Source organism: Muscardinus avellanarius (assembly GCF_963383645.1).
Source record: "Muscardinus avellanarius genome assembly, chromosome: 5".
NCBI classification, from domain to species: Eukaryota; Metazoa; Chordata; class Mammalia; order Rodentia; family Gliridae; genus Muscardinus; species Muscardinus avellanarius.
In genome coordinates this window covers 98179418-98207279 of record NC_137790.1, presented here as the reverse complement: position 1 = coordinate 98207279, position 27862 = coordinate 98179418, and the positions used below count along the sequence as shown (strand labels likewise).

Below are 27862 nucleotides of genomic sequence, written 5' to 3'. Positions count from 1 at the left end.
CAGCACTTGGTGAACAGAATTCACAAGCTGTGACAAAACTCTGTCATCTTCAGGGTGCAATTTTGTTTATATACACTGTACGTATATATTTCTTTTAGATTTGGCTGTAGTGGACTGGCCATGGTTCAAGTGGGACTATAGCAGTACATGGGTCAGGGACAGTCATTTTGGCTATGTACACATTCATAGTCGGTCCATGGCTTCCAACTAGTAGCGCTATTTCCGAAGGTCTAATACACAAACCTGCAAGAAATTGAAATAATCAACCACATTGTACAGAATTTTATTTTATATTTTAGGATTAATTTCCTATAATACAATTTGGAATCTGTTTCTTAGTTCCAAGTTTATAAAACCAATAAGGCATAATCATGGAAATGGGCATATAGACTTGAGCAATACAAAGGAAGAAACATGGACTTTTTTTTTTGGTGGTGCTGGAGACTGAATCCAGGGAGATATACCCCTAACCCTATTTTATTCTTTATTTTAAAACAGGGCCTCACTAATATGCTGAGTCTGGCTGTGAACCTGTGATCCTCCTGTCACAGTGTTCCAAGTACTGGGATTACAAACATGTGCCACCACACCCAGCTACATGGCTAAAATTTTAAGAATGACTTTCTGTTTATAAAAAGGAGGGGAAAATACACAAAACAGAATTTTCCCTATCTCTTGGACCCTAATGAAAGATATCACAGATTACATTAGCCCACAGTAGCTTCAGTAAGCAGCAACAGCTTTACTCTTTCCATTTTTCCTTTGCTTTTGGAGCTCTAGAAGACATAATTGGCATTTTGTGAAAAACTGGCCAACTTCCTCCTGAAAGTTTCTTGGTATCCCACATTCCTCAACACAGGAATCAATTGTCTCTAATCTTCCTTCCTTAAGCCACTATCATTCTATAGGAAGAAGGTTGAAAAAGGCATTAAAAATTCAAATCACTCTCATAATCATACTCCATTATATTTAATTTCATTCGTGAAAGTTTACATAAAAATAACTGTTCATTACTTAATTATGAAGAAACTCTTCGCCGAGTGTGGTGGTGCATTCTTGTAATCCCCAGCATTCAGGAGGCTGAGAGGAGAGGATCGCTGTTCATGGACAGCCTCATCTACTTAGCGAGGCCCTTTGTAACTCAGTGAGATCCTGTTAAAAAAAAAAAAAAAAAAACTTTCGAAGCCAGCCTCAGCTGGCTTAAGAGACCCTGTTTCCAAATAAAATATAAAATAGGTCTAGGAGTGTAGCCCGGAGGTAGAAGGCCCCCGGGTTCCATCCCCAGTACCAAACAACAACAACAAAACACTGAAAAAGAAAACTGAAGGAAAAAAAAAAAAGGCTTAGGGAGTAGCTTAGAGGAACAATGCCCCTGGGTTCCATCCCCAGTAACCCCTCAAAAAAAAAGAATACTCCTCTGCAAAGATAGCCTATGATTTTTTTTTTAGAATGAGCCACATTCTAATGTGTGTGTGTGCAAGTGCGTACACACACATACAAACTTCTTTGGAAATACTTTACTATACTTACTGAACCATCTGATGCACTGGCTCCAACTTTGTCTCCTGCTGCATTCCAGCAAACTTCAAAAATTCCACCTGTTCCCCTATAGCTATGAACTAGAGCACCTGTCTAAAATAAGAAAAATAGAATCTTAAAAAATCATTATTACAAATGCAAAGAGTGAGATTAAAAATATTACATGAGTTTATTTCTAGTAATGAGATGGGACTTCAAATTCAAAATAAATAGAAATTCTGAAATGCTAAATATATGATGATTCTTTCTTTAAAAAAATATTATCAGTTTATTCTCAAAAGATCACTCCAACACATATTTATTTTCCAATGTTGATGACCATTTTTAGCTAACGTATATTTGATAAAGCTAACAAAAAATAAATGTCAACATTCAATATATGACATTAAATCATTTTTATTATTTCTAAAAATGCATAAGTTTTTACCATTATGTCCAGAAACAAAATTAGTCTAGAATTTCATTGACAAAACATCCTAAAGAGGAAGTATAATGAATAAATATAATTATGTCTCTAGTTTATGCCATATTTACTGAGTAACCCTAAGATAAGGGAGTACATGGGCTAAGAAAGAAGCTAAAAGTATATAAAATTTCATTATTCTTGAAATATGCTATAAGTTAAAAAAAACACAGAAATACTAACAATCTTATAATTAGCTAAATCATATGTGCAGCTAAATCACTTTATTCCTTCAGTAATGAAAAAATATCATTCAGCTACTATTAAAGAATTAAAACTAAGTCCAAAAATGTATTCACCTTTAAAGCCAGTCATTAATTATAGCACTGGTTGGAGGCCCTGTTGTCAGGACTAGAAAATGTGAAAAATGTGACAAAGCACAGAAGCAACCCTTGCAGCTTTATGGTAACCTAAACAGTCAGGCCTGAGAAATAGCATACCCATTAAAAACAAGATGGTAGCAGGCCATTTATTTACCTTGCAAATACTTCCCCATACAGTCTACCCCAATTAAACACTGAGCTAGAAGACTGTTTTCCTTTGCTTGCCACTTCAAATTCAGTCTGGAAAAGTGGCACAAACCATAGATATACTGCTATGGCTGATCACATTTGGAAAGCTCAATTTTCCTCTTCCTCCAAAACTAAGTATCTCACTATTTATGAGATTTAAAAATCATGAGTAGAGTAGGCCTGAAGTGTCTATGGTTAATAAAGGGGAAAAGGAATGAAGCCAACAAATTCTAAAGTCAACCAAGGTATAGAAAATAAAATGTAGAGTTGACTTACAGACCTATGATCTAAAGATAACTTTGGGTTAAAAACAAACATCTTTCTCTCAAAAGCACTTAATCTTTAAGCTTGAACTGAGCTATATAAAAATATGTTGTAAATATTTTTATATAAAAATTATATAAAAATTGTATAAAAATATGTTGTAAAAATAGTATGGTCAACAAAGAAAAGCTATAACACTAAAAGGCCAATGGGTCAGATCCCCAAATCTCTATGTTGAGACAATAAACAATTTACCTCTCAAGTGCTTAAGTAACATATAATCCAAGTAATAAAAAGGAACTTTATATGTATATATCACAAAAGGATAGATTTTTTTCCTGCACTGAAGTGTTACTAGATGCCACTTTACTATTTTCAAACTTAAATTTTTAAAAAGAAAAATGAGCCAGATATGTCAATGCATGCCTATAATTCCAATACTTGGGAGGTTAAGTATTGCAGGTTCAAGGCCAGCCTTAGCAACTTAACAAAATACCATTTTAAAATAAATAAAAACAAAAAGGACTTGGGGTATAGCTCATAAGTAAAATGCCCCTGGGTTTAATCCCAGTACCAAAAACACCCCCAAAAATAAAATATCTCATAAACAGTAGTTAAACAACAACAACAAAAAAAAAAAATCTGGAGGACTGATCAAATGTCCTTAAAAGCCTTAGCAGTATTTTTCATTAGCATTCAATAGTTCAATAGTTTTATACCCAAATTTCATCATATTAAATTTTTTTTTTTGGTACTACGGGTAGAACTCAGGGGCATTCTACTTCTGAGCACACCTCCAGCCTTCTTCTTCTTCTTCTTCTTCTTCTTCTTCTTATTATTATTATTATTATTATTATTATTATTATTATTAATTTTGAAACAGGGTCTCACTGCGTTGCAAAGGGTCTCACTAAGTAGCTGCGGTTGGCCACGAACCTCCTGTCTCAGCCTCCCAAATCCTGGGATTACAAGCATGCGTCACCACACCTGGCTTAAAATTAATTTTAACAATAGACTAAATGCCTGAAAATGTTCTAAGCACAGGAGACAAAAAGTAAGATTATATTTTTAAAAGTCATCTTTCACAATAACATAAAAAACAATGTACCTCAGAATAAAGAACAAAAGATCTTTATAGAGAATTGTAAAAGTTTACTGAAGAAATAAAAGACAAATCAATGGAGATATATATTTGTGGGTGATAAAACTCAATGATAAAATTTCTCTTGATTTCACCTATAAATTAAAAGCAGTGATAAACAAAATCTATACATGTAGATATTTTTTGGAAATACAGAAGACAAAAGTGCCAAGAACAGAAGAATAACTTTGAAAAGAAAGACTTTACTTTTTGAAAAAAGTCAGTGATGTCTATTTAAGGAAGGATGTATTAAGTTATAAAAAGCACCAATCAAAAAGAAAGAAAGAAGCAAAGAAAGAAAGACAGACAGACAGACAAAACCAAGAAGACTGAGCTCTGTTTGTGTGCACACAGAGATGAGGTGGGGAGCAAGACTCCTGTAATCCCCGTGATTTCAGGAGGCTGGGGTAGGAGGATTCCAAGTTCAGGGTCAGCTTAAGAAACTTAGCAAGACTATTTCAAAATTATAAAGAAAAAGCAGTGGGGTGTAGCTCAGTGGTAGAGAACCCTGGGTTCAATCCCCAGTACTGCTAAAAAAAAAAAACACCAGATAGAGAAATATGAAGACTGACATTACATACATGATGAATACTCCAAGAAAAGTAGGAAGAGGAGAAAAAAAAACACTAGAAGATCACTGCAATATATAAGACCAAGACGATCTTAGTAATCAACATAGACCACTAACTAATCAATACTAAAAAAAGAAGAGAAAACAATGGGAAAGTATGTGTGGAGTGGTATATCATGAGTGCATCTAAAGAGAGAATAGCCAACTGGGATAGTAAGAATTGGAAAAGCCATTTAAATTCGTCAATAACCAAGGAAGAGCAAATTAAAATATTATTTCACATCTATCATACTGAAAAGAATGTTTAATAGTCTGATAGTCTCAGGATAGAAAAAAATACAAAATCCTAAATATTGTCATTAGAATGATAAACTGGTATAGTTTAGACAACAGTTTGGTGTGTATACTTTATGTGATCATTATTTCTACAACAGAGTTTGCACATACTATATGTATATGCATGTATGTATTAAAGCATTAGGAAAACTTCATTTACACACAAAAAACATGTATGAAAGTATTCACAGCAAATGTTTCTATGAAAGTCCACCAATAAGAAAATGAACTGCTTGTTTTTAGATAATGCTCTACAGAAGTTAAATTCATTCTAGCCTTACATGCATTGATGTATTTATAATGGAAAAACATAAAATGGTGAAAGAGAGAAGCTTCAAAAGGTACATATAACTGAGTGCCAGGTACATAGCTGTAATCCTAGTATTTAGGAGGCTGAAACTGAAGGACCCAGGTTCAAGGATAGCCTCAGCAACTTAGCATGACTCTGTTTCAAAAATAAAAAAAAGGGGGGGAGGTCAGGGGTATAACATGGAGATAGAAAGACTCTGGTTTGTGGGCATGGTGGCACACACTTGTAATCCCTGCACTTGGGAGGTGGAGACAGGAGAATCACGCAGGTTTGAAGCCAGTCTTGCTGGCTTAAGAGACCCTGTTTCCAAATAAAATATAAAATAGGTCTGTGAGTGTAGCCCAGAGGTAGAAGGGTTCCATCCCCAGTACCATCAAAAAAGGTCCCATCCCCACTACCACCAAAACAAACAACAACAAAAGAAAGCCTCTGGTTTCAATCCCCCATACCAATGGGGGAATCTTAAAACTATATTTAAATATCATTTTTTTTTACCCATAAACTGTAGAAGTAGGAAATAAATAGAATCACAATGCTTTTTATTTATTTATTTATTTTTGGTACTGGGGATGGAACCCAGGGGCATTCTACTTCCTAGATATATTCCCAATCCTATTTTTTATTCTTTATTTTGATACAGAGTCTCACTGAGTTGCAAAGGGCCTCACTAAGTAGCTGAAGATGTCCACAAACTGCCATCCTCCTGTCTCAGGCTCCCAAATGCTGGGAATACAAACATGTGCTACCAACCCTGGGTTACAAAGCTTTTTATTCAATAAAATAACTCAGTAAAAATAAAACTTAATAAAAAACAGCTACTTATAGGAGATATAGCCAGAAATGGGAGCAAATTTTCTCATCTAATATTTTATGTAATAATATTAAAATATTTTATTTATACTCATGCTCACATTTAGACTCATGGTATATGATACATATGATTCTGTAACACTAAATATTAGTTATACTGAATAATAAATAGTATTTCAAATTACTATGTAATATTTGGATTTTTCTGAATCATATGAATGCATAACTTAACAAAAATAACTTCAAAATGATAGTTTATACAAATTAACTTATAATATCTACTATGGTGGTGATCAGATACAAAAGGGGAAATTATTCACAATAACTTACTACATGTTTCCTACAAACAGCAAAAACCAAATGAAGAGAAGGTGACTGTTATTAAAGAAACATACTGCCTGGTTTGGTGGCATACCACCTATAATCCCAATACTTGGGAGTCTGAGACAGGAAGTCTCATCAAGTAGTAAAATTTTCAACCTAGTGAAACCATGTTTCAAAATAAAAATAAAATATGCCTGGGGATGTAGCTAAGAGGTAGAATATCCGAGTTCAATCTCTAGCTCCACGTGTCTGCCCACATAAACACACACAGGAACTAAAACACTGGAAAAAAACTAAAAGAAAGAAACAGGTTGCTCCGTCTACTTTAAATCACTGTGTTCAGCCATATATTCTTGTCCTCTTATACACTGTTTTTACTGCTCATATATAACTCTTTCAAAGACAATTCTTTTTTTTTCTAGTTTTTTTTTTTTTTTTGGTGGTACTGGGGTTCCTGGAAATCCTTCTACTTCTGGGCTACACTCCCAGACCTATTTTTATACTTTTTTATTTGGAAACAGGGTCTCTTAAGCCAGCGCGGCTGGGCTTCGAACCTGAGCGATCCTCCTGTCTCCACCTCCCAAGCGCAGGGATTACAAGCGTGCGCGACCACGCCCGGCTCAAAGACAATTCTTTTAGAAAACAAATGTCCTTTATATCAATAAATGCATCTTAAAACTTTCACACTTTTTATGTCTACAACACTGCTTAAAAAACAAAATAATAATAAAACAAGAATCTATATTTATTACTAAATTCTGGTTCTGGTCTACATATCAAAGTATAACTTCAATTGTTTTTGAAGTTTATCTATAAATTCTCCCCAAATGTGTTTTTAGAAGAGCTGCACTATTTGCCACATGAACAGCAACTAAAAAGGTGGTGGCGGGGATAGGGGGTTTACGAACAGAACATTTGTACTGGCAAATGCTTCTAACAAAATACATGAGGTAGTTGATCACTTAAGTAACTCAGACATACCTGTGTGTTCCAGATGTGCACACATTTGTCAAAAGAGCCACTTGCCAGATACCTGCCATCAGGACTGAAAGCTACACTGTACACAGGCTCTTGATGTTTTGTCAAAGTATGGATGCAAATGCCTCGGTCTACATCCCACAATCTAACAGTAGAATCAAAAGATGCACTGAAAAGAGAGAAAAAATGACTTTATAAACAATAAAATACTTTCCTGCCTTGCCCCAACCTATATTCTGCCATACTCCTAAATAGCTAGCTACAAATCCTTTGAAAAGCAGACTGAATTGTAAAAATGCAAAGTAATTTGAAAACTGGAAATTAAATATGGAAAAAGGCAGCTTTAAAGTATATGTAAGTCCCTGAATTGAAAACATAAGTGAACCAATTTACTGTACTGTTTTTATTAATCTATGGTTTAGAATGCCAACTGACCATACTTTAAAATTTATCTCTTGAAGATGCTGATGAAACTTTCTTAAACAATGTTCAATTATTTGTTTCATTCAACATTTGATACCGTCAGTCGATAGATGTTTTTCCTGAAATACTATTAATAAAATTCTATGCTAATAATCTCCCACTAAAAATAATTTTTTATAGGCTACATTCTCATTTTATGGAATCTTCCCTAGTTTTCTCTCATGTTTAGTAGAAGTTACTTATAGAAGTCATAAAAGGAATAAGAGAGATGTCACCTTGCTAACATAAGGTTGGCATTTGGGTTATTTGTTCCTGGTCCTGTTGGACTCCATTTAATAGTGTAAATTTCTTTATTATGTGCTTGCAAATCATGGACACAATTGTCTTGTTTCATACTCCATATCTAAATAAAAAAGAAAAATACATATAGTTTTTTCCATATTAGGGAATCATTTAGAATACAATGCTGTTATGCCCAAATGAGTGATATAAACCAGAACAATTATAGAAATCAAGTATAGAATGTTTACAAAGAAAATTTAAATGTACTATATTTCATATTTATCTCTATAAAACATAGTAAATTTTACCCTTAAGATATTCATCATTGTGAGGGATTGAAGGTTGAATTAAACTAAGATTACTTTTGATAGTTTCAGATGTTGCAATTTCTATATTTAAGTTCTTGAGAAATGATAAAATGTTGAATGGGTAATTTTTTTATGCTATTCCTTAAAAGGCCTGCATTGTAAATCACTCTTGGAATTTAGAACAAAGAAAATTTTGCATTAATTATGAAGTGAAATAAATTAAGAAGTGAAAATAAATAAGCAACTTTCAAGTTATATAATGGTGATTCATATAGAAGAACAATGAAAAGTAATGAAGTTAAAATGTTTAAGCAGAGAATATACTTTTCTTCATATAAAAATATTCTTATGCCAGGCGTGGTGGCGCACGCTTGTAATCCCTGCTCTTGGAAGGCGGAGAAAAGAGGATCGTGCTGGTTTGAAGCCAGCCTCGCTGACTTAAGAGACCCTGTTTCCAAATAAAATGTAAAATAGGTCTGGGAGTGTAGCCCAGAGGAAGAAGGGTTTCCAGGAACCCCAGTACCTCCAAAACAAGTACATATTGTGTTTGGATGTAAATTAACAAATCTCTATCAAGTATTTCTGGCCACCATTCAAAGCAGTTGGGAAGGGGTTGCAGTATCTCCACAATCACACTAATGTACCAACCCCAAAGGCCAACAAAGAAACAAAACTTAGAATTCACACTTCTGTAAAGTAACCAGTAGAGGATAAAAAAAAGTGACAACACAGTGTTTTTGTAGCTTAGGTATTTACAGAACCAAATAAATGAATCCAAAAGACATGGTTCCAGAACTTATTTCATTAGCATTATTCCATTCAGTAGTATTTGATACTGTTAGCCACTATCATCCCTTGAAATAATCTCTATATACTGTTTTCTCTTTATACTTTGGTCATTCCTTCTCAGTTTCCTTTTGGAAACTCATCCTCTTGATCTGGTAATTTTTTTAGCTTCTTAAGATTTCTCTGTTATTTCTTGTTCTCAGAAGATGGCTTTATTACACATTATCCATCCATTTCATTTCTGCTTAAAAGTCTTATGTGACTTTTGTTCTTATGATGAAGAAAGGCTCTCTAACCATCTGTAGTTCCAACCTATCTTTCCAACTTGTAACACAATCATGACACCAGTTCTCTAGACATGGGCCTTCTTTTATTTCCTCATAGGAACCACACAGTGCCCCAAAACCTTTTTTAACTGTATATGCACTAATGCATGTGCATACAAGGAAAGCTCAATGATAAAAGCATCAAGAAAAGCATTTTTACTAGCAATGTTTACAAGAGAGCCCCAAAGTGAAGAAATAGTATCAAACTAAAAACACTTAAGGTACTTCTTCTTGAGTACTTACTGGTCAAATCTTCATTTCCCAATAGTGAAAACAATTTATGACATCACATTTCTTACTATCTGTGATGGTTAATTTTATATGTCAATTTCACTGAGTCATAGCATACCAAATATCTGGTTAAACATTATTTTGGGGTATGTCTGGATGAGTAACAAATAAAGCAGATTGTTGTCCCCAAAGTGGGCAAGCCTATCCAGACCTGAGGAGGGCCTGAATAAAACAAAAAGGCACAGGAAGTGAGAATTCTTTCCTAGCCTGACTGCTAAGCTGTCTTCTGCCCTTTGAATGGGACTTACACTGACACTCTTTGTTCTCAGGCCCTGTGATTCACACCAAAACTATACTACTAGCTTTCCTGGTCTCCAGCTTGCAGAGGGTAGACAGAGGGATTTCTGAGCTTCATAATCACATGTATCAATTCCTTACAAGTCAGATCAATTGTCTTCCCATTTCACCTTCATTTGGTTCTATTTCTCTGAAGAACTCTGATTAAAATACAATATCACAATTCACAACGTATAGACAATCTTTTAATATACTTACTATATTTAAGTATTTTTATGTGTTTCAGAAAATAAAGTATTTTTTTGAAAAATATTTGAAGACTTGCTGACTACTAAGACTTCATCCAGGGTTAAACACTCAAGGTCCTAGGGATGTATATAGATGAATAGCCAGAGTAGCCATACTGTGTGATACCCCCAACCTCATTTCTTCCCACAAACTGAATTACCTTCAAAGTCATGTCATCAGAACAGGAGGCCAGGAGATTGCCAGTTGGGTCCCATTTGATAGCATTTACTTCATTCTTTAAAAAAAAAAATCATTAAATATTCATATTTTCATTTTATAGAATAGGTTGATATTTGGATATTAATCATACACAGTTCAAAGCTTTTCTGAAAAAGTAGTTATTAGTGTCTGTCTGTCTGTCTCTCTCTCTCTTTCTCTCTGTGGTACTGGAGATTGAACCCAGAGGTATTCTACCTTCAAGCTATTTCCCCAGCCTGATTTTATTTGTAAATAGGATCTCGCTAGGTTGATGAGAGTCTTACTATTGCTGAGGTTATCCTTGGATCTGCGATCCTCCTGTCTCAACCTCCCAAGTACTGGGTTTACAGGTATGCAGCACCGCGCCCAGCTCCAGATAATTATATTAAAGAGGAATGAAAGTTTCTTACCGTATGTCCCTGGAATGTTTTAATAGGTCTGTCTTGTCCTAATTTGCAGACATGAATGCACATATCTGTACTACAAGAAGCAAAGGTGTTGTTGCTCTGCCAGTCAACATCCAATGCTGGTGCTGGGAAAAAAAAAAAAAGGTTAGGTCTGGATTAACTCATCACAGGCTGAAATCCAGAACCCTTAGATCTGAACCATGGTTGAAAATTAATTTTGCTAAACAGCACTTAAATATTTTGCTTTAGACTTAAGATACTAAAAAAAATAAAGATAAAGCTATCTAAATATCACATATAAAGCTGCATGTGGTGGCATAGGCCTATGATAGCCGCATTTGGGAGGCTGAGACAGGAAGACTGGGGTTCATGGACAGCCTTAGCTACTTAGTGAGGCCCTCCGCAACTTAGTGAGATGCTGTTTCAAATTAAAGAATAACAACAACAGCCGGGCGTGGTGGCGCACGCTTGTAATCCCCGCACTTGGGAGGCAGAGACAGGAGGATCGCGCAGGTTTGAAGCCAGCCATGCGCGCTGGCTTAGGAGACCCTGTTTCCAAATAAAAAATATAAAAGTAGGTCTGGGAGTGTAGCCCAAAGGTAGAAGGGCTTCCAGGAACCCCAGTACCACCAAAAAATAAAAAAAAAATAGGGTACCGGGTGTAGCTAGCTCAGAAGTCAAATGCCCCTGGGTTCCATCCCCAGACCCGCCCCCCCCAAAAAAAAAAAAAATATATATATATATGTATGTATGTATGTATGTATGTCACATACAGCCAGGCTTTGTGGCACATGTTTGTAATCCCAGCATTCAGGAGGCTGAGACCAGAGGATTATGGATCTTGGGCAGCCTCAGCTACTTAGCGAGGCCCTTTGCAACTCAGTGAGACCCTATTTCAAAAACATAAAAGAATAAAAATTAGGGCTGGGTGTGTAGGTTGAGGTACAATGCCCCTGGGTTCCATCCCCAGTTCCCATACATACATACATATCGCATATATTAATAAATTTAAGCTTAGTTATCTCTGTGTGAGACATAGCCTCACAGCAAGTACACTAGCCTAGTAATTTACTATACAAACTATTACCATTGGGTCTTGGATTCTCTTTTGTAAAATTTTAAAATCAAATGTATTTATCAGCCGGGCATGGTGGCACATGCTTGTAATCCCAGCATTTGGGAGGCTGAGACCAGAGGATTGTGGTTCGTAGACAGCCTCAGCTACTTAGTGAGGCCCTTTGCAACTCTGTGAGACCTGGTTTCAGAATAAAAAAAATAAAAAGTAGGGCAGGGGGTATAGCTTGGAGGTCGACTGCCCCTGGGTTCCATCCCCAAACCCACAATACATACATACATACATACATACATACATACATACATACATACATACATACAATTAAAATCAAATGTATTATCATTCCTTTTATTTCTAAAATCCCTGCCTGTTCAATGGACAGAGTTTATACCACTGCCTAAGCAAGTCACTTAACTTTTCCTGGTAATTTCTCATCTAAACAATTGGGATAAGCATGCAGTGGCCCAAGCCTGTAATCTTTGTAGTTGATAATCTCAAACAGGAGGATCTCAGGTGCATGGGCAATAAGTGGTACTTTAGAGAGATGCTATTTCAAGATAAAAAATAAAATAAAATAGAGCTGAGGGTGTAGCTCAGAGGCAGAATGCTACTGGGTTCAATCTCCAGTAACACATACAAAGAAGAAAAAGAAGAAGTAGAGGGGTGGGAAGGGGAAGAAATAGAAAGGAAAGAAAAGAAGAAAACACACTACTTCTAAATGGCTCCTGTTCTTGCAGGAAGTGTATTCTCTGTAGTTCCAATTCCACTGTGCTATTAGCTCCTGCCTTTTCTGCAGTCTTAGGTGTCCTGTGGTTGTTAATCTCAGGATGACCTCACATTCCTGCTTTTTGTTTGTTTATTAACTCTTCCCAACATCTCTATAATTATTTCCTTGTAGTAGATTACTCTTCTTGGATTAACTAATTTAGATTGTCTTTCTGCCTAGAACCTGACTCACTAAATACTACACTTTGATTATGAGCTGATGTAACCTTATAAAGAACACATACCCCCTTACTTTTTATATTAATAGGACCAGATCTCTAACATAAAATGCTGGTCTCATTTTATAGAAGCTAAAACTAAAGAAGAGTTAATTAATTTCACGAGGGTCACACAATTTTTTAATCTTGGAGCTAAGATTAAATTTTTTTCTTTCTCCTATTCTAACTTATTTTTTGTTAATCAATTTTACAAAGACCAAACCCATAAGGGAAGAAGAGCATATGTGTTATTCATTGACTTAAAAAAAAGTCTGTAATTCATAAGCAGTAACTTTCCATTTCTCCCTCCTACCAGCTTCTAGTAACCTCTATTTTTTGCCTTTATATATTTGCCCATTATGAATATTTCATATATGTGGAATTACTTGTGTGTGTGTGTGTGGTGTACTGAGGATTGAACCCAGGAGCATTCTACCTCTGAGCTATATCCCCAACCCTGGAGTGTGGAGGCAAAGGCAGGCAGGCAAAGAAAAGAAAGGGAAGGAAAAGAAAAAGGAGAGGAAAAGATCAAAGGGAAGGGTAGGGAAGAAAAGAGAAAGAAAGGAAAGGAAAAAGAAAAGGAAATGTCCAGGGTTTAATATAGGGGAAAACCCTTCCTAAATTGAGATCAATGGAATTTCTGAGTTGATGAGGCAAGGCTAAAAAAAGTCCAGGGAGCTTAAGACAGCTACAATTCACATGAAAGAATGCTAAATGGGAGAAAGTTAAACAGACAGAAAATTCTAAAGATCTTCTGCAGTAGGTTTTGCTCAGGCATTTGGTTGGGTGCTAGTCAGCACAAGTATATGAAGAAACTAGTTGCAATGTGTGTGTGTGGGTCGCTCAAAAAGATAAGAAGCAATGCCAATTACTCAAGGCTGGGAACAGCTTATATCTGTCAATCAGTCTAGAAAACCTCATGACTCATGATCACTGGTTAGAGTATACATAAGGTTCTTAGTAACAGGGAAAATAATTGAGACCCAAAGGGATCAAATAATTTCCAAGCACTGTTAACTGTGTCCCAGAATACATATCACAAATATTAATAAGAAAACAAAGAAACTGGGCATGGTGGTGCACACTTGTAATCTCAGCACTCGGGAGGCTGAGTGAGGAGTTTGCAGACAACCTCAGCTACAACTTAGTGAAGGCCTTTACAACTCAGTAAGACCCTGCTTCAAAATGAAGAATAAAAGATAGGGCTGGGGGTGTAGCTCAGAGGAAGAATGATCCGGGGTTCCATCCCTAGTACTGAAAAAAGAAAAAAAAAAAGGAAAAGAAAAATACAAAGATATTTAGCAACAAGGTAAAAATTTCAATTTCTTACTTTTAATGAAAATAACCAGCTCTTGATCCTCAGTATTCCACCCAAAAGTCTAGAGTCAACAGAGAACATAGAGAATGGGAGAAGATCTTTGACATCTACCCCTCTGTTAAAAATACCTAAATTATACTAAGAGCTTTATAAACCTTAAAAAAAAAAAAACACCCAAATAACCCAATCAGAAAAATGGGCAACTAAAAGAAGATTGCCGATGGCCAATAAATATATGAAAAAATGCCCAACATCATTTGCAATTAGGAAAATGTAAATCAAAACTACACTGAGATTCCACCTAACTCTAGTCAGAATGATAATAATCAAGAACACAAATGAACCTGGTATGGGCATGCTTGTTATCCCAGTACTTGGGAGGGTGAGATAGAAGGATTCAGGTTTGTGGCCAGCCTTAGCTACTTAGTGAGGCCCTTCAAAACTTAGATTCTGTTTCAAAATAATGAAAAAAAAAAATTGGGCTGGGGGTGTAACTCAGAGGTAGAATGCCCCTGGGTTCTATTCCCAGTACCTGGGGGAAAAAAAAAATCTCAAGTGATAATAGCTGGCAAAGATGTGGGGAAATAGGAGCTTTATACACTGTTGGTAGGACCACAAGAAGTACAGTCATGATATAGATGAGTGTGAAGGTTTCTCAGAAGACTGTGAATAGAACTATATGACCCAGGAATAGCACTCCTGGGCATGTTTCCAAAAGAATTAAAGTCAGAATATTATAGTAATATATGCATATTCATATTCATAGCAGCACAGTTCACAATAGCCAAATTAGAGAACCAGCCTAGATATTCACCAAAAGATGAATGAATTACAAAACTGTGGTATATGCTTATAAAAAGAAATTTTACTCAGCCATAAAGGAGTACAAAATAATATAATTGGCAGGAAGATGGATAAATTTGAGAATATCATGCTAAACAAGAACAGCAAGCCTCAGAAAATGAATAGTTGCATATTTTCTCTTACATGTAGAAGCTAGAGAGAAATTCACATGTAACAGTTGAAAAAATGATGAATCTATACATAATTACCAATTCTAACCTCAAAGACAAGTATGAGGAAATGGAGAGAGAGAGGTGAGACCAACAGGGAGATTCTCCATGAGTTATGTGTATGTATGTCTCTATCACATTCTATATTATAAGATATATAATTACAGTACACCAAATAAAAGTATAATTTTTCCCCAAATTTAGCTGGGTCTGATGGTGCATACCTGTAATTCCAGTACCTGAGAGGCTGAGACAGAAGGATTACAGGTTTAAGGATAGTCTCAGCAACATAGCAAAATCCTGTTTCAAACAACAGCAATAATGAGGGCTGGTGGTATAGCCAGAAAATAGAGTAGTCCTGGGTTCAAACCTCAGTACAAAAACAAAACAAAAAACACCCCCAAAACCAAAAAATCCCACCCCCACCAGAAAACTGAAGACCATTATACAATGGATCCCAGAAGTTCAATGAACTTAAATGATGAGAAAAACAAGAAAAGATATATCAAGCAACAACAGAAATTGTTTAAAATCAGTGATAAGAGCCAAGTGATGGCATAGGCCTGTAATTTCAGTAACTTGGGAGGCAAAGATAGGACTGCAATTTCAAGGTCAGCCTTAAGCAACTCAGTGACACTGTTTCATAACAAAAAAATACATAAGAAGGGCTGGGGGTGTAGCTAAGAGGTAAAAATCCCCAGTAATCAAAGAGAAGAAAAAGATAACTAATGGTAAGGGGAAAATCTTGAATGCAGCCAGAGGAAGACCAAAGACAGTAGGTACTCACCAGAGGGCATGCAGAGGAGAATGGGCATCATTTTATTTAAAGTACTGAGAAAAAAATTCTGCCACCCCAGAATTCTACAAGCAAAACTACTCCTCAGAAGTAAGGGTAAGCTGGGAATGGCAGTATACTCCAGTAATTGTAGTACTTGGGAGGCTGAGACAGATGAATTCTAGGTATAAGGCTTAGTTGTGTCAACTAAGGAAGCCTTGGAAACTTTTAAAATCCTGGTTAAAAAAAGAAAGTGAAATAGAGGTACAAAGGCGAAAAGGAATTTTAAGAATTCATAATCTTATTATTGCATTACAAACAATATTGTATTTCAGGCAAAAAATTAATGTAAACAAAGAGTATTTTATTTTTATTTACTTATTTATTCATTAAATAATGAATTTATTTAATACCCATGGGCTCAATTTAATTTAATTTATTTAAATGGGCATTCTACCTCTGAGCTACAATCCTAGACTGATTTTTTTTATTTTGTATTTTGAAACAGGGTCTCACTAGGCTGACTGTGAACCTGCAATCCTCCCATATGGTCTCCCAAGGACTGGGATTACAAGCATGCATCACAAAGCCCAGCTAAGAGTATTATATAACCCATTTAAACATCACTTCAAGGTAGATGGTGATAAGTTAAAGATGTTCAACCACTTAAATCAAAATGCGACCACTAAAATCAAATAAAAAATTAGATAATAGTTTAAAGGAGAAAAAAATGAATTATTAAAAAGTATCTGATAAATACAAATGGAGGCAGAAATGAGGGGGCAAAGGAAGAACAGGAGAGATAAAGAGAAATAGCTCAATGTAACTATATCACTAATCACATCAAAAGTAAATGGCCTAGCCGGGCATGGTGGCACACGCTTGTAATCCTCGCGCTTGGGAGGCAGAGACAGGAGGATTGTGCAGGTTCGAAACCAGCTGCATGCGCTGGCTTAGGAGACCCTGTTTCCAAATAAAAAATGTAAATATAGGTCTGGGAGTGCAGCCCAGAGGTAGAAGGGCCTCCAGGAACCCCAGTACCACCAAAAAAAAAAGTAAATGGCCTGATTGTTATGACAAAAAGAAAGATATGAGACTGAATAAACAAGTGCAGAAGCAGAGATCAACTCTATGTTACATTTTTTAAAAAGACATACAAATGAAGATATGAAAACATATCATGCAAACTCTAATACAAAAAAAAGCCAGAATGGCTATAGTAATATCAATATAGAATAATTGTAATCCCAGTATGAGGATCACAGGTTCATGGATCTCCTCAGCAACCTATGAGAAGGGATTATGTTCACTTAATGTAGATTTGAACATTATCAAATTGACTAAATGACATTTGCGGGAACAAAAGGATCAAATTCAAAATCAATATTAGAAAGTCTCTGGAAAAATCCCCAAATACTCAGAAACCAAGTAATGCAATTCTAAATAACCAATGGGGCCAGAAAAGAAATAAATATTAAAGCCAAGTGTGGTGGCGTACGCTTGTAATCCCAGCATTTGGGAGCTTGAGACAGGAAGATCATGATTCTTAAGCCTCAGCTACTTACTGAGGCCCCTTCCAATTCAGTGATACCCTGTTTCAAAATAAAGAATGAAAAATAGGGTTAGGGGGGTGTATCTCAAAGGCAGAATGCCCCTGGGTTCCACCCCAATACTGCAAAAAAACAAAAACAAAAACAATATTAAGCCAAAAACACAACATAAATGTTGACAGATCATTAAAATAGGTAAATTTATAGCACTGAATATTAGAAAATGAGGTCTCCCCCACCCAAAAAAAAAAAAAAAATCAATGAACTCAACTTCTACTTCATGAAAACAGAAAACGAGAAAAACAGATTAACTCTGAAAGCATAATATATAAAAGCACAAAATAATACATTATAAAAATTAGGAACCCCTGATCTCTGAGGGATATTGAAAATAATATAGAGATAATTCATAGAGTAGTAGAAGATATTTGCAAAGTATATACTTGATAAAAGACTGTGTCCAGGAAAAAAAAATCCTTGTAAATGCTAATTAATAAAAAATTAATATATCTTGAATAGACATTAAAGACATACATATACATGATAAATAAGAATATGAAAAGATGTTCAAATCACTAGTCATTGAGAAATACAAATTAAAACCAGAGGGTTATCACTACACAACTACCAGACTGTCTACAACTAAAAATGAGCACAAACCAAGTGCTAGAAAGACAAGAGAGGGATTAAAACACCCACCATGGGTGGGAATAGAAATCATTTTGAAGAACAGTTTTGCAGTTTCTTAACAATTTAAATATTCATCTATCTAATATAATGCAGACATTCTACTTCTGGTTATTTTCATAGAATACATACCCATAGAAATATCAAAGTCTTTCTATAAATGTTTATAGCTGTTTTGTCTATAATAGACGCAAATTGGTGAGAACACAAATTTACTTCAAAAGTCTTGTAGATCAGATGTGGTATAGATACATTACAAAATTACCAGTAATAAAAAGAAGGTACCACTGATATTTGTTGCAACATGAAAGAATTAAAAATAATTATGCAGAGTGGAAGAAACTAGACAAAAATATGAACAATATAACTTCATCTATACAATGTAAACTAATCACATGACAAAATGATTATCAGTGGTTGCCTGGGGTTTGGGCGAAAAGAACTTTTCCAAGTATCAGATGAATTTGTTGTCTTGAGTGTGGTGGTTTAAATGCAGTATACATATGTCAGAATATAACAAATTATTTAAATATGTAAAGTTTGTTTTATGTCAATTATTACTCAATAAATCTACTAAACACAAGAAAGCATGGTTAAAAAAGAATATCACAGGCAAACTGATTAATATTATTTGTAAAATTACTTCTATCTCCATCATCAGGATTTAGCCTAGATTCAGTGGGATAATGTTCACAAAGAGGACCGTTTCTAGCATGGTTGGCATTCATTACATGACAGGTTGTATTACTCCTAGGATATATGAGAGCTTTTAGGAGGAATGGCCAAAGGCCTTAGAAATTTGTATCTGGAGGAAGAACAGAAGTGAACATAAAGAAATAAAACAGATAACCAAGATCTGATATGTGAATGCTCATTGGTATGGTAAGCTTTAATCAAGGTGAATTATTTAATGTTTCATCTAATACTTGAAATCTGATGGTTTTCAGATACTAGAGAAAAATCATTTTGTGGCTTCTCTAGCTGGTCTACTCACAATAAATGGAAAATGACAACAAAGCAAAATGTCGGATGCTACAGGTTTCCATTTTTAAAAGTGGTATAATGCCATTGACTCTTCGTGAAAAAAATGTTACTAAGGATTTGAGAATAACCAGTTATCTTAACCTCCAAATCAAAACTCTTTCCAACCATGAGAAAATCCTGGAAGAAGCAACTAAATCAGTACTGACACTACTGGTCCACTAGTTTGAGGTTTTTATTGCAGTTAACATCACTTGCTTATTGCAATCAAGAAACTGAGCAGGCACAAAGATTCTAGGATGAAAGGGCGTAAGAGTTTTAAATCCTGTCTCTTCTCATCAAGTTGCATGCCCTAATGCACAGTGATAGACCATGTACACCATCCTAAGAGCACTATTATTTTTTAAAAGAAAAATCCATCTAAAACACCACAATTCCAACAATAGTGGGAGAGCCTGTTTGGGTTTTATTGTTGTTATTTATGGTACTAGAGAGTGACCTCCCAGGTCACTGGAATTAAAAGTATGTGCCACCACACTGAGCAGAAAGCCTGTTTTTTTCAAATTATTATTATTTATTTTATGTATAAAGAAGGGCTGACTTAGACACATTGATATAAAATGAAAAAAATGACAATACCAAAATTTATGAAAGTTTATGCAGTACTTACATTAAAAGTATTTATTCTTATCCTCATAGCAAACAGGTATTACTATCCCTCATTTACAGGGAGTGAAAATAAAACTCAGAAAGGTTAAGTGACTTACTCAGTCAATGTTAAGTGAAGTGAAACAGATGCTCAAACCCAGGTCTTCTAATTAAAAAAAAAAAAATCTATGTTCTTTCCATTAAGTAATACCTCCCCCCTAAGTGCTTCAGGATGCAAATGCTTTCTTTATGGTACACTTAAAAAAAAAAAAAAAAAAAAAAAGCCTGTGATGATCCTCTGACAATGAACAATCTGAATGAACAATCTGAATGCCATTAAATATCAACTACTGAGATTAATAATTGATATTTCAAAATACTGAATGAATTACATGGTGCTAAAAGTTGAACTAGAAAAACAGAAGATAGCTACAAGCTTTTATGTAAGTTTTAAAGATTTACCTGAATGAAAAGGAAACTGTTGCTTGGCTTCACCAGTATGTGCATCCCAAATAATTGTAGTCTGAGATTAAAAAAAAAAAAAGAAAGAAAACTAAATTGCTATAAAATTAATATGAATTTATCATAAATATACAAATTAGATGTATAACTGTATAAGGCAGTATAAAATGTCAAAGTGGATTTAATCTTAAATACTTATTTTATCCCAAATACTTCAATAAGGCTCCATAATACTCTACTTTGGGAGGAAATAATGGTTTAATTTTTTCCTTGTGAATTTTTATCAATTTACTTCATATAGTAATTACTGGCTATGCTAGGCATTAAATTTATAAACCCTATTGTCATCAGGTATTTTATGTAAGATTCTCATAGCTGTTTAGTTGGAAGCTAGAACATTTTTGGTTAATAATGAAAGCAACTAGTTCACAATACTGAAAAATTTTTAAAGCTCACATTTACTAAAAAGACAGTCTGAATTTGGGTTAATATTTAAGTCTGGAAACCAAAGTAGTATTTGTGGCAGTGACTATTAATATGGCTTTTCTTTCCTCTTCTCAGACACTTTCATTCTTTACTTTTTTTTTCTCATTAAATATAAAAAGTATGAGCCAGTTTCTCTCTGTTTCCCTGTCTAATACCACGGTTAATTATTGGCATGTCCTTTCCTTGTTTAAAATATTTGTACCCATTTATTACTTTGGGAAGTACAGTAGAGGGAATGACCTAAGAAACTGATATAGGAAGGATGCCATATTTTCAAGTTATTCACATTCATCACTCTACTTCGGTGAAGAATGTTAGAAAGGTCGTACATTGCCGGGCATGGTGGCGCACGCTTGTAACCCCTGCACTTGGGAGAAAGAGACAGGAGGATCGTGCAGGTTCGAAGTCAGCCTCGCTGGCTTAAGAGACCCTGTTTCCAAATAAAAAAAATAAAAATAGGTCTGAGAGTATAGCCCGGAGGTAGAAGGGTTTCCAGGAACCCCAGTACCACCAAAATAAAAAAAGAAAGGTCGTATATTTCTTAAAGTTTCAATTAAGCATAGGAGTTTAGATAACAGTGATTTCATGGGATCCATATTCACTGATGAGATAAATTATAGAAGCAAAAAGTACAAAAAGTATATTTCATCATGATTCAAATTTCATAAAAAATGGTCACAAAGAAAAAACACAAAAGATAAATGATTTGATTCAAGAATAAGTAGAGAAAATGAAATAAAGCATTGCTATTACTGTCATAAATTGATACTTGAACTTCTACATGTGTATGTTTTATTTATGTTATTAACAGAAAAGAAAAACTATTACTTTCAGTTATACCCTTTCAGTTATTACTTTCAGTTATAACCTTTACAGAACTTAGTTTAATGTTCATTTACCTTATCTACTCCAGCACTTAAGATGAAATTTCCTTTCTTATTCCATTTTAATGCAAATATAGGACCTTTATGCTGTCCTAAGGTGCTAGCAAGATTACCTAAAATTCAAAAAGAAAAACTTAAAATTATTTCAAACTTTATAATTTAGATCAACAACACAGTAAAAAGAAAAATGTTTCACTTACCATCTTTAGTCCATATTCTGGCAAATCCATCATATGAGCCAGTTGCTAGAAGTGTACCTTCACTCTGTCAGAGAAACATATTTCTTTCATTAAATAACCCAGAAAGACCATTTGATTGTTATTATAATACTCCATTTTTAATTCCCCGATACAGCACACCCTTGATTTTCATTCTCTGCTTCAAAACTAATCAGCCTTATCTACTTATAAGTGCCACCACCAAAGGCCTACAAAACACCCTCATGGCTGTGAGGTTAAGTGTGCTGCGAGCCTTATATTCAAATCAGAATCATAACAACAGATGCAAGTGATCAGACTGGGGGGATGTGAATTGGGAAAATCATCAAAATCACAATTTTACAGTGACTTAAAAGTACAAAGCAAAACCTTTCAAAATATTTAAGTATAACTTAACTTTATATGACCCTCCCTCTAAATCTTTTACTGTCTAAACAAAGCCTATGTTCTAAACAATAAAGCAGTATCTTTTTCTTTTGTTAATAACTTCCCACTATGAGATAGTCACCAATAAAAAGAGCAACAAAAGCCAGAAAAAAGAGTGCAGGCTAATTTTATAGTTAATGAAGTCTGCGTAATTGCCTACGGCTACTTTTCTTTGAAGAAATATTCATATGAAATTCTCTAAACTTGTTTTCCTTGACTTGATGGATAGTGTGACAGAAGGACAGACTACATTAAAGAGACTACTGTTGAGATGAGTGAATATTATTGGACATGCTGAATTAACTCTGGCCTTATTTGGCACCTTCTTGATTTTTCTGATAAGGACATTCAAAACATGATTACCAGTACACAGATACACAGATTCTAGGAACTACAGGCTCTGTCCTGCTAGGATCTGAAAATCCCTCAGGGATCTTATGCTAAACTAAAAGCACAATCTTAAGTTTCCTATATACTACAGGTCCCCAAATAATTTAATTCATAGACTACTCAACCAATCCCTACACCAAAAAAAAAAAAAAAGAGTAAATATGAGACATTTCAGTCAGGTGTGATGGCACACTTGTAATCCAGTACTTGGGAGGCTAAGAGGAGGACTGAATGTTTGAGGCCAACTTTGGCAACTTAGCAAGACCCTGTTTCAAAATAAAAAATTCTAATATGAAATAAATAGAAAGGGCTGGAAGCATAGCTCAGAGGTAGAATGCCCCTGGGTTCAATCCCTGGGGGGAGGGGGGAGAGACAGACAGACAGGCACAGACACACTCCACAGGGTTCTGCTTTAGCCACGGAAAATAACTATTAATTAAGGATAGTGTTTTCCCCCTTTTAGTTGAAAATTCAAGTTAACAGTGACATTTTTTAAAAGCCCACACATATAAAACTATAACTCCCAGTTTAGAATCACCAAGCTAAACAAACCAATATCCATTAAACATCCTTTTTAGGGTAAATAGTAAATGCCATTAAACTACAAATTTCTCTAAACTTCTTTTTCCTTGCTATGCCTGATTGGGTCCAGTAAGCATAAAAAAGTTATTAATATCTTTGACCTAAAATATAATAATTTTTTTTTGATACTGAGGATGGAACCCAAGGGCTTTCTACCTCTGAGCTACATCCCTCAGCCCTATTTTTCATTCATTTTATTTTGAAATAGGGTCTTACTGAGTTGCAAAAGGCATTACTAAGTAGTAGCTGAGGCTGTCCTTGAACCGCAATCCTGTTTCAGCCTCCCCAATGCTGGGATTACAAGCGTGCGTGCACCACCACGCCCGGCTTGAAAAACAATTCTTAATACTAAAAATAATGGCAATGTGTTCGCACCTCTGATTTTTTTAAAAAACACTTTCAATAAGTATTTCTTAGCAGCAGGAGGGTGAAGACATTGCTGAAAATTTTGGAAGTGAATGTTAAAAAGAAACAGCCATGAATTCTAGAAAAATCCCACATAAACTCAGAACTCTGGCTAGAAAACTAATTTGTAAGGATGGAACTCATTCAGAGAATGAGATTTAAAAGATCCTTTGGAAGGCCCCACAAAAAAGTTGTTGAACAGAGATCAGAGGAAGGAAGTATGCTTACTTGCTGTGGAAAGGGCATTTGACCCAGATATTATCTGCAGTGCTGAAAATTATCTGTAAGTCTTCTGGGTGGGAGGATGGGAGGGGTTGTATAGGCAAGAAATGTTATTTGAAGCCAGATGTAATGGCACACATCTATGATCCCAGTGTTGGGAGGCTGAGACAGGAGGATCACAGGTTCAAGACACACCTCAATAAGTTAGTGAGACCTGTATCAAAAAGAAAAGAGCTAGAAATATAGCTTGTAGGTAGACTGTTTAAGTGAGACCCTGTATCAAAAGTAAAAATAAAAAGAGCTAGAGATGTAGCTTGAAGGTAGACTGCTTCTGGCTTCAATCCCCACTACCACCAAAACAAACAACAAAAAGACCCTTATTTCAAACTGAAAGGGTAAAGATGTATCAACTATAAAAACAAATATTTTGACAGAGTAGTAGTCCAGTTATATTTAAAGATGATGAATCTTATTTGGAATCAATGCACTGTAAGATTCCTACAACTAGAATAAACCTTGGAAGTTATCTGGAATAATGATCAGTTACTAATAATCAGTTACTAATCATCATAGGCAGTTAGTGATAAAAATTTACTCACAGCATGAGAAAAAATGTTTTAGCTACAAAGATTTTTACTCCCAACAAAGGACTCATAACACGTTGTTATTCTGCTATGTATTTTCATCTACTATCTCATTTACACAGGTACCATTTTCATACTTCAACTTTACACTGAAGAAAAATGAAGTACAGAATAATTGAATAGGAATTTTATCAAGGTTATGCCATTGGATAAACTGAAGAGCTAGACAGTGAACTCTGGTCTGACTGCTGTAGGTCTAGCCTTTGTTTTTAACACCATGTTTGAATAAGAATTCCAAGTTTTTATTAGTGAAATCTGAAAATATCTGAACAAACAGACTCTGCAATCAGTTTAGGCTCTAAGAAGCCAAGTATATTAGCAGGTACATCCATCACATACAAGACAGTGGTACTCACATTCCAATCTAGAGATGTTACATCCTTGTTGCTTGGAACATCTTGCCCTCCTTCTCGTATACAATGTCTAAGTACTAACTGTGTGGAGCCGCTAGTGCTATTTTCACTAAGATTCCATATTCTTGCTGTTGAGTCTCCAGACCTACAAAGTATGCAATATATTTTACTTTTGCATGAATCAAAGCAACATATTATATCTTATTACTAATATTGTAAGTAAAAAATAAACTACCAAGGATTTCCATTTCCAACATTTTTTCCACTATGTTTTGGAACCCCCAAGCATTCTCGAAGTAGCAAGTTTAATTAAACCTTCTAAAATTACTTCATGAAGTAATAAAGACTTACTGAGGCAAAAATGACCATAAGCAAGCAATGAAATATCCTGAAATTTTTTAAGTAGACTATTTCTTATATTAATAAAATGTGTAACAGTTCTGTAAGCTACTGTAAAGAGCTACTTGAGAATTACTTTGAGATACACACCCTGATGCCAGAAGATCACTAACAGGGTTCCAGGCACAGATGAAAACCTCAGATTCATGGCCCCGTAACACGACTGCTTTATTAGGAGGGATTTCAACATCCCCATCCACTTCCATCATATCAGTATGATTATCTGTACCATGAGAAACAAGTGCAAATTCTAGTTAAGTACTATTGACAACATGAGAGGAAGACCTTAACAAGCAAATATTTTCCTTTATAATATAGTGTCATTAAAAAAAAATGTCAGGTTAACTTTAACATGACTACACAGCCTGACACAACAAAATTTCTAACTTGAATATAAGAAGAGTGTTTCTTAAAGTATGTATGTGAGTACATTTACAGGTCTATAGGGACTAAGGTTAGAGGAGAAGAAAGCCTAAAGTTAGACCTAAACACAACTAAAATAAGAAAGTGGTTTGAATTAAATATAATGTGTAGCACACCATTCTGAGTTTCTGCCAGTAGGGGTTGCTGATATCATTCCTATAATATTAGACTAGTTTGTGTCTCAACATGGGAGCTTTACTGTACTTGTTACTATTAAAAATTTTATTTAGAAATTGAATGCAGATGCAAAATTAAATTATAGGTAGAAAAATGGGTTTTTAAAATATTTTTCAAAGAAAGTTAATAAAATAAATCTAATTTTTTATAGGTTTAGTAACAAGAACCTGAACTGTGCAATACAAGTTATGGCAACAAGATGGTATAAATGAAACAGGTAAAGTTATTTTAGCTTAGAAGAAGAGATAGGAGACTCCAATACAGCAAAATATTTTCCCTGAAAAAGAGTTTTAATAAATTCTTAGCTCACTTGCTATGGTATGTGCTCCATTCTCCTCTCCATTTGCTGTGTTTTCTCCATTTTTTGCAGATCCTTGTTGGTTAGCAGCAGCTGCAGCAGCTGCAGCAGCTGCTGCCTGCTGCTGAGCAAGCTTATCTCTATAAGCTTGTTGTCTTGTTTGTACTACATCAGGCATTACGGCATCTATCAGGGACAGAGACTCTATGGGTCGACCATCAAACAAGGTACCATCCTAGATTTGGGAAATTTTGAGACAGGAAAAAAAAAAAGGTAGCATTTAAGGTTACTTGTATTCAACCAACAGAAGAACCAAAACTCTTCATTCCAAAAAAACATGTTTATATATTTTTTCTGAACTCGCATATGAATGAACGGAAAAGAGGAAGAAACATCAAAAGGCAACTAGAAGTAGTTTTAATTTTTCTTCTTCATTTGGCTCATGTTGATAAATGTTATACAGATATGTATAGAGATGTAAGAGAGATCACTGCTGAAAACTGAAAATAAAATGTAGGCTGAGATGATAAAAAGGTTTATAATTAGATTATAAAATTATGTCAGTCAAAATGATGCCCAATATAGAAGTTACACTATGGTAAGAGATTTGGTGACACATTATAAACACAGTCAGCCATCTGTATCAATAGGTTTAAATCTATAGATTCAAACAACTGTAAATAGAAAATATTTGGGAAAAAATTACACGTGTTCCAATCAAGAAAGAACGTTTTTTTTTTTCTCTTGCCATTATTCTTTAACTAGTACAGAACAAAAATTACTTACATAGCATTTACATCATTCTAGGTACCAGAGATGATTTTAAAAGTATAGAGCTGGGTGTGGTGGCATATTCCTGTAATCCCCGTACTTAGAAGGCTATGACAGAAAGATAGCCTCAGCAACTTAATGAGACTCTATCTCAAAATAAAATAGGGCTGGGGTGTAGCTTGGAGGTAGAATGTTCTAGGGATCAGTAAACAGTATCACCCCCCCCCCCAGTATATGGAAAGATTTTATACAAAGGAGTTGAGCATTCTAAGATTGTGGGTGTGGGTGTGGGTGTGGGTGTGTGTGTGTGTGTGTGTGTGTGTGTGTGTGATGGAACCAATCCTTAAGGATAACAAAAGGTGACTGTACTTCAAGAGAATACAACTTTTTTGTGTGTGTGATACTGGGGTTCCTGGAAACCCTTCTACCTCCAGGCTACACTCCCAGACTTATTTTATATTTTTACTTGGAAACAGGGTCTCTTAAGCCAGCAAGGCTAGCTTCAAACCTGTGTGATCCACCTGTCTTCGCCTCCCAAGCGTGGGGATTACAAGTGTGTGCCACCACGCCCAGCCTAAAATAACAACTTTTAAGATACTTTCGTTAAACTCAAAAGTTCCTTGTGATTTGATTAGAACATTAGAAAATTTTAATATCAAATGTTAAAACATTAGACTTCAGATATTAGTAAATGATTACTAATGTTGAAATTTAAGCACAATAAGGGTTAAAGACTTAAAAGTTACAGAGCCAGTCAAAGGCAGTTGAAATCTTTCAGCCCAATGCTATTCCAAGTACCACCAGCCTCTATCACCTGGCAGCTTAGAAACATAGATTTAAGGATTAGGGGGTAGCTCAGTGGCAGAGTGCTTTAGGGACATGCCCTGGGCTCAATTTC

At 35.1% G+C, this 27862-nt stretch overlaps 1 protein-coding gene across 1 annotated transcript in view; it reads right to left on the bottom strand.

Moving 5' to 3' along the window:
* Positions 1-216: 216 nt before the first annotated feature.
* Positions 217-27862, bottom strand: part of TBL1XR1 (TBL1X/Y related 1) — a gene marked incomplete at both ends in the record, with an annotated part of 41396 nt that continues 13750 nt past the window's right edge. Inside the window, 12 exons of the mRNA XM_080696736.1 lie at positions 217-243; positions 1531-1632; positions 7252-7417; positions 7947-8074; positions 10350-10424; positions 10798-10919; positions 20287-20347; positions 21672-21769; positions 21857-21920; positions 24900-25041; positions 25386-25518; positions 26206-26428. Of these exons, the coding sequence (XP_080552862.1) occupies positions 217-243; positions 1531-1632; positions 7252-7417; positions 7947-8074; positions 10350-10424; positions 10798-10919; positions 20287-20347; positions 21672-21769; positions 21857-21920; positions 24900-25041; positions 25386-25518; positions 26206-26428 (1341 nt within the window). The remainder of the gene's footprint in view (positions 244-1530; positions 1633-7251; positions 7418-7946; positions 8075-10349; positions 10425-10797; positions 10920-20286; positions 20348-21671; positions 21770-21856; positions 21921-24899; positions 25042-25385; positions 25519-26205; positions 26429-27862) is intronic.